Source organism: Chanos chanos, chromosome 2, assembly GCF_902362185.1.
Source record: "Chanos chanos chromosome 2, fChaCha1.1, whole genome shotgun sequence".
In the NCBI taxonomy this organism is placed as follows: domain Eukaryota; kingdom Metazoa; phylum Chordata; class Actinopteri; order Gonorynchiformes; family Chanidae; genus Chanos; species Chanos chanos.
The window spans coordinates 47,276,384-47,289,135 of NC_044496.1; the positions used below are offsets into that span (position 1 = coordinate 47,276,384).

At 39.6% G+C, this 12,752-nt stretch overlaps 1 protein-coding gene across 1 annotated transcript in view; it reads left to right on the forward strand.

The window, feature by feature from the left end:
• diaph2 (diaphanous-related formin 2) overlaps nucleotides 1-12,752 on the forward strand; it is a 333,165-nt gene that overhangs the window by 77,019 nt on the left and 243,394 nt on the right. The window contains exon 7 of the mRNA XM_030765467.1: nucleotides 12,600-12,674. Within this exon, the coding sequence (XP_030621327.1) occupies nucleotides 12,600-12,674 (75 nt within the window). The remainder of the gene's footprint in view (nucleotides 1-12,599; nucleotides 12,675-12,752) is intronic.

Consider the following 12,752-nt stretch of genomic DNA (forward strand, 5'->3'; position numbering starts at 1 on the left):
AAAAAAGTTGCATCTACAGTTTGCACTTTCAGTCTTCAGGGAGCAAACTTTTTTTTTTTTTTCCTTCATAAACTGTGGCAGTTTTCCTAACTGCAGGGGTTGAACATTTGAAATGTTTGGACATGAAACCACAGAGCATTCTAAATGAGAATTTATTTGTAAAAAAAAAAAAAAGAAGAGCCCAACTTTCATTACCTAGCCAAGGTACAATTACTCATGTGCCCTTTCAAAGCTTAATCTCTTGACTGCTTTCCAACAAATATGTTATACTATGAGTCCCAACATAACTACCTTGAATCGCTTTTACACCTAGTTCTATTTCATATTAATCAAAGCTGTGTACACAGGAACCAGAGAAAGTAGAATTAAATAGGAGGAATGGCAGATGTACCGTCGCTCTGCTCTTTCCAATGTGTCTGGGCTTCCTGAGACAAATGAGTGGTATTTATAGATCATTTTTGGTAGACAGATTGGTAAGAGAACTGAGCCTAGTTTAATCTGCAGAGCAAGTTGCTTTTCGATTTATCACCCGTGGATTTACATACGGTCTGTGGGACTTTGCTCCATATTTGCTGATTGTGCTGCACAGCATGCTCTGTTTTGACAGAAGACCACCTTTCAGTTGGGTTTGTTGTCTCCATTTAGATAAGCGCTGTGAGGGTGTTAAACCAAGCAGAGACTTGCCGTTGAGAGAGAGAGAGAGAGAGAGAGAGAGAGAGAGAGAGAGAGAGAGAGAGAGAGAGAGAGAGAGTGAGTTCTACCACTGGTATCACAAGCAGGAGGTTATACTGCCATATGTAGCGTCAGTTCCTCATCCCAGTTTACAAATAGAGAATGAGAGAGGGAAGGAACAGTTAGCAAAATAAGTTATCTGTTTTCATTAGTGTTTTTTTTTTTTTTTAATCTAACTCTTCCTCAACTCAGCAAAATCAGCAAAGAAAAACAAAGTGTACGCAGTCTTTTGGTAAGAATTTCGTTTCATTGAACTGAATTTGCAGCGTAGCTCTGAGGCAGAGTGCTAATGTCTTCCTACTGGCCGGCGTTTGTGTAATAGTTTAATTGGCTGGGCTGAGCACCTGTTTCTCTGCTCAGGTGCATGCTGGGGCATGAAGGAATTCCCAGTCTCTCGGGCAGTCCCACACAGGTGTGCGGCTCTGAGCCGTTTCGCATCCTTGCGCAGATGGCATCGCCTGGGGCAACTGCTGCATCGTCCCTACGCTTTATCCTTTTTTTTTTTTTTTTTCCCTCCATTTCTCCTTTACCTCTTTCCTCTTTTTTTAGTGAAGGAAAGCAAGAAATGAATGCTCAGTTGATTATCCATCTCATACTTCTTTTAGCTTTAAACTTCTGCCAACTGGTTGTGCTGTTCTTAATTCAGAAGTGTCAGAGCTCTCACTTTCGCTTTCAAAAAGTCTTGTTTCATTAACTTTTAATCCACTGACTTGAAGCGAAATGCCAAGTTACAGATAATCATTGGCTCTTATTTCCTCATTTATGAGAAGCTAATGGGTGCTCCACCTAATGGTTGCCATTTTCTCTCGCTCGTTTCACAGTTTTCTGCCCCACCGCCACCCCCCACCCCACCCCCTTCCCAATCATGCCACTATGTGAACAGTGCCACAGGGCTTGCTGTAGTAGTGCAAGAATTCAATATGACAATACAAGAAGTAATCTGGAACTTTCCACACGCCCACTCAGACACAGAAAACCAGCAATAGTTTTGTCTACTTTGGCTTTAATCCTTTCTGTTCAGTGCTTACCCTCTCTCTGATACCTGCATGCTAAAATGACAGTGAGGGAAAACTCGGTGCCACTATGTTTCTGGTTCTGATTTTTCCATCAATACCTCTCCAACAAGACCAAAGAGTGTTTCAACCGTAACACAGCGGCCCACGGTTCAACATATCCGGGAGGCTTGGCTTTTCAGTTCTTCTCCTCTAAGCCTTCAGTATTACAGCCTCACTTTAAATCCCTGCTCTGAGTTCTGTATTGAATCTGCAAGCTCTTAGATCCTCAACACAGAATCAGCCAAAATTGAACTTGGCTCCAACTTTTCATTATGTGGAAATCTTCGTGGCATGACTGCTACATTTTTTTCCCAGGGCTCGTCTTGCGCTGCTGTGAAGATGACTGTGTGTGCTCTGTTGATCTCTCAGTGGGTCAGAGCTGTCGAGAAAGAAACTGGAGACTCACATTGTGCTACACTCACAGCTCTCCCCGTGAGCCCCCGTATATCTATCTGTCTCGCCAGCTTTCCTCTCCTCAGTGCCTGTGGTCTCACACGCCAGAGGTAATGGGTTTATTAGTGCCTTTGAAGATCCCATTCTCCTTAACAGCAATCATCTCGGCAACAAATTCATCGCGCCCGTAACTGCTCTCTAAGCGATGCAGCGGAATTGATCGATGGGCTGTGGAAATATTACTTGCTAGACATTAGGGCATTTGTTCTTTTTCACTAGAAAACACAAAGGACTTTCTTTTTTTTTTTTTTTTTTTTTTTAGAGCCTGCACACTTAATTTTGTTGTTGTTGAAATCTTTGATTAAGGTTTAATGAATTCTTCATTGGCTGAAGGTTTTTATTTGTGAGCAGTGTCTCTGAATCTTCAGCTAAAATACACCTTAGCTTTTATTTTTAAATGCGTCAGTTAGTTGCAGCAGAAAACAAAACAAAAAAACAAAAAACAAACAAACAAACAAACAAACAACAACAGCAACAACAAATAAAAAACAAAAATCCTCTGAAGCAACCTTTTAATCTAATTAAATAAGATTCTAACATATTCAGACAGTATATTGGGAGGCTATAATTGGTCTGACTTGATGCTTACTATGTATCAGTGAGTGAAGATTGAGACCTCTTAGTCTGTTATTAAGGATATACCAAGAATAAAAGGCTTATTTGTCAGCGATGAGGAATTCATGAATATGTCCCTATAAATGATTAATGATACTTAACACTTAACTGATTGGGCACTAATACTGGCATTTATTAGTCATGTGTTAATGGCTAACATGTGAGCCTTAAAATAAAGTGTTGCCAATAAAATAATTCAATCTATTTAATTTCTTACATATTGACACAAACTAAAATAGGTATATTATATATTATATCTGTCTGTTAAACTGAAATTGTTTTGCCACTGTTCCTCAGTTTCAGAGGGAAAAATAGCCAGATCATATATTATCCCTCAGTTTGTGGACAAGGATGTTTGGTAATAAAGGAACATCAATTTCTACAAGTTGTAAATCGAAGAGTGTGTGCGTAAAATTTAGAGGTGTGTGTGTGTGTGTGTGCGTGCGTGCGTGCGTGCGTGTGTGTGTTTGCGCTGTGTGTGTGTGTGTGTGTATGTGTGTCTGGCAGAGAGTGTGCTTATTGGAGGTGTATTAATGTAATGAGAAGTCAACAGTATGCTGATGGATGTCTCTCGAGCACTTTTCCCTGTCAGTGAGCGACTCTGAGGTAGCGTGGCATTCTGCCCCACACATGCTTTATAGACAGGCTATCACACTGAAAGGGAGTCATTTTAATGTAAGGGACGACCGGCTGTGTCTGCTCAATCATAAGTAATTGACAGTATATATTCATTTGGCGATTCTGGACAGTGTCCTCCACAGCTAAATCAAATTTAGCCAGAGTTTTAAATAATGTGAATTACGGCATTGTATTGCTGTATGTCCTGAAAAGGCTTTGGTGTTGTATCATTTGATTATTATTCATATGTGAATGTACCACTAATTCTGCCTCAGTTGACTTAAATGCTGTGATTGATAGAGCAGAAGCAAAGGGTCTGCTACTCTACAGCATGACTCAACATTTGAGAGCTGCTGTAGATGTTGAAATGGGTTTTCTCAGCATCAAGGACAAGGTGGAGGACTTTTAGACGGGAAAGCTCTCGTCTTTTTTGGGGGGGGGGGGGGGGTGGGGGGGTGGTCAAGCACTCATCTCTTTCTCCCTTCCGGGAGCGGTAATGGAAACTCATTGTTTGATTTTTTAGCATGACGAAAAAACTTTGACTTCCTCGAGGTATAGGACGAAGGAGAAGAGAGAAAGTTATCAAAACTTCACCTGTCTGTCCACAAAATAAATTGTCTCTGTTACCGTGGAGACAGAGCAAAGCAGGGTTTGAAGCTCTCCATCGGGGTCATTTTTTTTTTTTTTCCCCTCTTTCAAGCACACTGCTGGAAGACTTCACTCTCTCTCCAGATTCCAAATGTTATTACAAACCCCTCTGTGCCCCCGGGCCCCTGGTAAGCTTCTGTGCACCAGCTCTTGTCAAGGAGAAATGAAGGGGAAGAGAGGTACAAATGATCATAAGTTAATATTTGCATGGCTTCACAAGACATTTTTCAGACATTTACAGGTGCCTTAGAGTAGTTTTATTTTCCTCTGTCATTAAGGAAATAGGGATCATTAAAAAAACTTAATTTTTTTGATACTGCTTCATTTCTTTAATAGTGAGGTCATTTTTTTTTGTGTGTGTGTGTGCAAGTACATATTATTTATGGGTTATTGGTCCAATCGGTTATCAGAAGTAACGAAAGGTAGTCCTTGAATTTTGATTAGGTCTAATTTTAGGAAAAACAAATACAACAACAATAACAACAAAACGTCTCATTCAGAATATTGCAAAATTTCAGAATATTCCTTACACTCCATTGTGTCCTTCATGACCAGTGAAACAGTGAAGCAGTCTCTCTTTTTATTGGGTTTACATATTCTGTATTATATAGTACCTACAAATATACATGCTAAATATTACAATTTTTTTTTGTTTTGTTTTCAGCATATAGAATATGTTCTTTCAATTTGTACAAAATATGGACTTACATAGTAAGAATCTTTACTTGCAGAAAAGTTTCTACTCAGCTGTAGTTGAAATTATGCAATATGTAGGGCAGTTACTGTCAAATGGATCTGAAAAGGTCTTTTATGCACATTTGTAGTGTGTAGGTGTACTATTTTTATGTGTGTGTGTGTGTGTGTGTGTGTGTGTGTGTGTGTGTGTGTGTGTGTAGGTAGACAGGTAGTTCAGACAGACTCTCTAGATGGAGGGGCTCACACATCTGCTTCCCCCACTGCAATGTTTTGGGAGGCAGTTAAGGAGCCCACAGATTCCAATGTCCTCCGTGACTGGGTATATTTTAAGCGGAACGCCCATTTCATTTTATGCCACCATCTGTTAACCTCAAAGGCAGCCGTATTTTTGGAGCCCTGGAGCTAGGCATACATAATTCAGAGATCTGATTTGAATCCCATATTGATTTAGGGAGAAAAGGTATTGCTTGAATACGCATGGGGGAACGAAGATTTGGCTGCGCCAGACCTAATGCCTCGATGACCACCGTGTTTCCTCTCACTCTCTCACTTTATTAATTGCTTTGTTAGTCTTATAAACCTTAATGTCTGGTTTGTTACAGAGGAGCGTGTAAGGTGTATCTTTAGCCGTATTTGGTGTCTAAGCTGAAGTCTTAAAGGGAGCTGTACCGAATCAGAAGACTTCTAATCAAACTGTTTGTGTCATATTATGTCAAAATGTATTGTTTGAACTCAAATGACATGTGTTAGAACCTGTAACAGTATTTAGGCCTGTAGCCTGTGTATGATTCAGAGGTGGTCCACTTAGCACTGACACTGTATGAGCAGTGTGACTGAAACTATATGAGACTGTAAGGTGAATCGAGACGACCACACTGCATGAAAAAAAAGAATATATAAGTTCATGAAATAAATCAAATATACAAATTGATTCAGTAGCCAGCTCTTGGTTTAGTTTGTATTTCTCTTCCTTATTTAGTGTCCTCGTTCTGTGATATGCTAAATGAGAGGATCAACTAAAGTTGTTTGCTCTTCAATATAAGATATTCACGATCCCTTGAGTACTGAAGTTAGTTTCTTTTTGTCAACAAAGATGGGACCAGTTTCCATGTGTCTTTTAGAGGCTCGGTAGGGAGGAGGGCAGTGAGACCGCGGTTTTATCTGCGGTTATTGAGTTAAAAAAGGACAAGTCTCCAATGGTTAGGTATCTATGTATCCCACATGTCATGTTACAGCAGATTTCTGTTTATGACTACTGTAGACGTGGGAGCTGGATGTGTTTTTCTACTTCTGATTCAATTAATGGGCCCGATCAATCACCACTGTTGGCAATTTACCAACAATTTCCACACAACTTCCGTTTGATATCTGCACTGCCAGCGGGCTCTTGCTGTTTTGCAGATAATTAGAAATTTCAGGAGTATTTTGTGCTCTGCAGGGAGTCATTTGAGTGTGTCTGGGGATTGTGCCGTGCTGTCTCTGTCCCCCTGAGTCTGTGTTGATTTTTATCCTTATGTCACTCTTTCCATGCACATACAAACCGCACACACACGCACGCACAGACACACACATACAAACTCACTGACCCACACACACACACACACACACACACACACGCGCACAGACACACACATACAAACTCACCGACCCACACACACACACACACACACAAACTCTCCGACCCCCCCCCCCCCCCCCCCCCACACACACACACACACACACACACACACACACACACACACACACACACACACAGACTGACACTCTCCCTCTCTCTGTCACATATATTCAATCATGTGCTGCATTCAGCTTTTTCATTGTCATCAAAATGCTCTTTCCTCAGCCTTGGAGTGCAGGGTAAAGCGGAGCTGGCATTGATGTGTTTTGATGTGAAGTCATTGAGGCTGCCTTTGGAATCCTACTGAGATCCAAATGCCATTAGAGGGAACAGCGGCTCCTTTGAATGGTCCACAGTGTCACTTGGTTCCCCCACCTTTTGAGGAATGCGGCAATGGCGTCACACAGGGTGCTGACACCACAAATACTGTCCTCCCAACACGCCACCTGGGGCATTAGCTTCTGTCCCACACAATGAAATCCAATATCTGCACTGCTGTTTCTGTCGCCGCTCTGAGCGGTGGGTTGATATGGTTTTGGAAGTGGCAACATGTCAATCACTGTAAATCACTCTCCATTCTTTCTCCCAGCTCAAATTAATAATAACTTTGTTTTGAAAAAGTTTAAACTTGGAATATAAAATGGTGTGCCAATGTGATAGATAGATAGATAGATAGATAGATAGATAGATAGATAGATAGATAGATAGATAGATAGATAGATAGATAGACAGATAGGTTGATAGACCGAGCCATGTATTTTCACATTGTGCTATTATTAGTCACTCTGGTTTCAGGAAACCTAATTACCTATGTTGCACTCACAAATCTGTCCGAAGAGATAATTTGCAATATGTTGGAAGAGGTTTATAAACCTTTTAAGTCTTGTGTTCTTTATCGAAATATAACCTCAGGGAGCTGACTGGATGTTCAGCTTTATGGCTTCATTAGAACATCGTGATGTGCCTCCGGTGGATTGCTTCAGGTCCAAAAGGCTTGTTTAGAGTTTAGGAGAATCACAAATTTTTACAGTGAAGCTCAGTTGCTCTGGTCACCTTTTGTTGCCATGACTCACCTGAGACCTCCCTGTTCAATTGCTTCAGCGCCCTGTTAAAATAAATGGAATTAAAATGATGTTAGATGACTCATCTGGCTTTTGTCAAAATCGTTGCTCCTGTCATGGTTCCTAAAGTGTCTGATCTGCCCTGGTATTGTCTGAAACAGTGTGAGCACAACTAGAGAATATACTGAAAGGGGGAAAAAAGCATCTTTCCTTAAGTAAATTCAAGGATTGCACGGAAAATAATGGATATAATGAAATTTTCAGTTCGGTGTAGGGAATCAACTCTTTTAAAAAAGAAGGAAAGAAAGAAAAGAGATGGAATGATATATCTCATTCAAATCCTACGCGTTTCTGTGAGCCATCTAAATTCTGTATTTTAGACCATGATGCAATCAGAGCTGGGTACCAAACTCAAACAAGAGGGTCATTTTTTGTGTAATAATCCATTTTTAATCCAAGCCAGTAAATGTCCTGTAACTTGCTCATGTTCTAAATTAATAACATTATCAGCAAACTAACCCTTAACAAGATCTGTTCACCCACCATTGGGTTCAGAACAAGAGATCGTTCGCCATTTGTTTTTAATGTCATATGATGTCTTTCTGGGACTTTCGTGCCACGTGTAAACGCCATCTGTCAATAAAACCAAAACTTTGCACGATAGACCTTTGGCCGATTGTTTAAAAACAAACCAAGGGTCAGCTCTGATTATGCAGTGTCAGTCAACCCTGTACACCAGTGGCCTACGTGGATATGTCATGCTTTAATGTGGAACTGGCTGTTAACAAAACGTCATGCAGTCCAGTAGGCTAGTGGAAAATAAGCTTCACTGCTTGCTCCTGTCTAAAGCCAGTTTTCAAGTTCTTTCAAGTTTAATCTTTCCGTTTCAGCCGTCATTCATTAATGGATTGCTGCAGGTGCACTTCAAACTCCTGCTTCGTTGGGACTGTCATACTCACATGAAATTATATATACAATCACATCATATGTAACTGAGTTTTTCATTTTCATTTTATGATTGTTTTATATTAGCCTAATTTTCAATCAGCATCTTTTCTGATTTTGTCAGTCTAAAAGTTGTACAAAAACCTACAGTGTAATGATAGAAATACATGATGCTCAGCACAGAACCGACATGAGCCTTGATGCTCTGTGAATTATTATTTTGCAAGCCCAGCTGGCCTGCTGTTACTTTTAACACTGAAAAAAAAAATGGACGGCCCAAAGATTAATTGAGAATCCCAGCCACACATTTACAAAGCAAGCTATGGTCAGTGATAAGGAGTTAATTGTGAGCCTTACCATATGCAGAATGCAGTAATAATTTTAACTGAAAATGTTCAAATCAGATGCTTTTTGCTGTAGTCTTCATTTATTAGTGAGAGCAGTTTTTCTAAGTTTAAGGGTACGTAAAGAATGTGTAGCTGATGATTCTTGTTCTCTCAGCCCAGTAGAACACCCTGAGAGTGAATACATTTACCCTGTTATAAATATGTCTGGCAAAGGCCAATGATCATCTGAATTGGAAGGGATTATGTAGGCAGTTTCTCAAGATTTGTTGTAAATTTTGTTGATACTGCTGAAATATTGTGGATCTTGTAATGTTTTATGTACCACCTACTTTTTCATGCTCTGAAATTCATCATAGTGATATATTTATGACAGCCAGCTAACTCTCCCACACGTAATTATAGACATTCCATGATTATTTTAGCCCCACAACTAGCCAGCATTGATTTGTTGAGATTTTCAGGCTTGAAAATAGGACAATAAGTGGATGGAGGATTTGTTTCTGTGATAAAGAGTCTGAGTGGCCCTTTTATTTTTTGTCATGATTAAAGACAATTATAATTACTATATAATCATTTCATATAATCATATAAATGTATTCCATTGGTGTGACACACTCTACAAAAAATAGACTTTAATTACATCTAACCAGCTGAATAAGTGTATCTCAAAAAAAAAAAAAAAATCTTCGATGGACTATGAATTTTTCATTTTGCCTGCGGAATGTACATGATTGCAGAACGTAACACAATTTGGTGGCACTTAACTGGAGGATTATACCCATCAATATTTCACGAATAAGTCGTCCCCTTTCCCTTCATTTAATGAAATCCTTGGATGCCAGCCATCAGCAGAATAAAGGCAACTGATGAGCTGATTTGACAGAATGGGAATAACTGTTTACTCCTGCTGAGACACACATAAAACCACACAGACAGACAGATTGGTAGGCAAAAAGGGTTGGTCTGTCTGTCTATCTCTCTTTCTGTCTGTCTATATATTGCATATTGCTCTGTCTACCTGGCAGGTTTTTTTTTTTTCCCTCCCTTGTCAACCAGCCAGCCAGATAGATAGATAGATAGATGGATAGATAGATAGATAGATAGATAGATAGATAGATAGATAGATAGATAGATAGATAGACAGACAGACAGGCAGATAGATAGATAGATAGATAGATAGATAGATAGATAGATAGATAGATAGATAGTCAACGCGTGGACAGAAATACAGAGGTACTGTCCACAAGGGGGGAAAAAAGACATATACAAATGTGCAATAAGCTGATGGAACAACACATTTTAGCACTTATACACAAGAGAGAACAGAAAGACTTACCAAAATAAATAAGTAAGTAAATAAGCACATAAGAAAAAGTACAGTATCTTTTGGCATATGATGCAGCTTCAACATGCATGAGTGATTGATGGAACCGGACCGACCTACTACATTTCTCAGCTGGATTGAGATGGTTGCACCTTTGTGTGATAAAAGCTTGTGACAACACATAAGAGAGGTGTTTTTGACTTTGCTTGATCCCTTACTGTCACATTTTTTTTTTTTTTTCCTTTTTTGAACTGCTCATTTTCCCACATTTTTCATTCGATGGGATGTGAGGCGGGGGGGGGGGGGGGGGGCGTTGGGGGTCTACAGCTGTGACCAAGTCACCTTGCAGTTTAGTATTGCGATTTAAAGTTGCCTCAAAAGTTTGGAAAGATTTTCAGGTCCTTGGTTCAGATTGGATGCCCATCTGTGAAGGAGTGCAGGCATTTGGCCTGACATTGGTCTCTTTGATTATGTTTTGACCACAGAAGTAACACTTTGAACTCTTTGAAGTGTGTCTTGTCTTTAAACCATTTTTATCGCTCCTTTCCAGAAATTTGTAACTCTAGCTGCAGAGTTACAAATGCCGGTGAAACATGCAGTTTCTCATGCAGTTTAAGCATTCAGGGATTTATTTTGATATTTGATTTCATCTGAGTGCTGCTGCATATTTTAGAGAACACCAGAGTGTGGCATAAATTTCTTTCTTTAACACTGTTTTTGTGTTTCACTGAGTCAAACTGCATGTCAACAGTTCAGTTTCTATCGCCTCTCATGTGTTCAGACCTCTTGTTCTAATGTTGTGGTCTGCTATACTTAAAGCATGAGTGGTCACAGAATTGCTCTCATTCAGTTTTGTCATGGCCTTTATTGGCTTCAATCTTCTTTTTCCCTTACTCGCTGGCTTTATGAACAGTATGGTAATTTTGCATCACGAATAAGATTGCTTTTCAAGATATCATTTTTTGTTATCTCTATCTAGTTGTGTCTGCATCCCACAAACCATTGAAAAGTGATGAGAGATAGATGGCAGACATTAAATCGTGAGCGTTCGGTAAACAGACAGTTATAAATTTTGAACATTATGCTGTTTTGTTTTATTAACAAAGCAGGTCATTATAATATACTGTACAGCAAATGGTAATAAGTTGCAAATTGGGTTTAGTGGGGCAGTAATGAATTTTGAGTAATGATGTGGCCAGGCTTTGAGTGTTTGTAATTCTGTGCAAATTTCATTGTGGATCAGAGGAAAAACATGGCTTTAGCTCTGCCAACAGCCCAAGGCTAACGCACATCCACTCTAATCAACGGCTGCCCCCCACTCCTAACAGTCAATACAAATGACTTTAATATGCACGCTATTATTGTGCAGAATCATTGTCAAAAAGGAGCAGATAAATCATTGACTTATGGCCCTCTAATGCGACAAATTGCCCCATGTATTTTGTTTTATTGACAGTTTAGAGCTGAGGAGAAGCGATGCTAATGATATAATCTAGCCGAGATCGCTGTCTGCTTGCCTTTGCTCTCAGTCACTACTCCCGTCACGCCACTCAAGACAGAGACACTGTCTTCTCCTCTGGATCATTTACTGTCTCTAGATACATTGTGGTTTATAGCCAATTATCTCTCACGATCCATTATCGATTTTAGTGTTATCTTGCATGCATTGCTTTATTTTCTCGTTGGATTTCATGGCTTAGACACTAGAGTGCTTAAGTGGAGGTTATGTGCAACTCATAGCGACAATTAAGATTGTTCTTGGGACCATTGTGCACTTGTAAGACATTTGTCTCACATGTGTGCATCATAATATTATGGCTCTCTGTGATTATGTCAGGCATTAAAGGGTTTGTTCATAAGATGACAATCTGACATGTAATTCCCTGCTGTTTACTGACTTGTCAGAAGCTCGTGATTATTTTCAATAGATATCGACTAGCTGTTTGTGCTCTGAACTCAATTCAGATATTAGATTTTGTCTCACTGTTAATATTGGGGGTGTAACAGTACACAAACCACATGGTGTGGTACATACTGCAATTTGGTGGTTGTGGTTTGATACATTTTTGGGATGAAAAAAAGTGAAAGTGCACCGATTTATCTTGGTTTAGCAACAACATGTAGCTGTTTGTTAGGCATCACCTGCAAGAACAACAATGATAATGTAGTTTTCCCTTTACAGTATGTTTCATCATATTTGACTTTTCATGTTAAAATTATACCACAAGTAATGTGTAGTTTTTTTATATTGAGTTAACCTTTACCCCTAGGGAAATTGTTTGGTGAGCAATACATATCAAACCATCAGGTGTTTACAAGGTGAAGGTATGATAAGATGTACTGATACAGTCCTTTTTAATATACGACATATAGCTATACCTATTGTTTTCTTTGTAGTTTGTGGCTGAAGAGGTTGCAGTACTTTCTTAAGCTAGAATGATTCTTCAGTATTCTAACCATGTTCCTCTCATCTTTGCCTGTTTTTAGCTGGGTGAATAACTTTGGACATGAGGGTCTTGGACTTCTTTTGGACGCTCTCGAGAGACTGCTCGAGAAGAAACAGTGAGTACTGCCTCTTAAGCTATTCCCTTTGTTCTACGCTTTTCAGATGGATCGTTCACATGTTCTCAACTCTCTCCC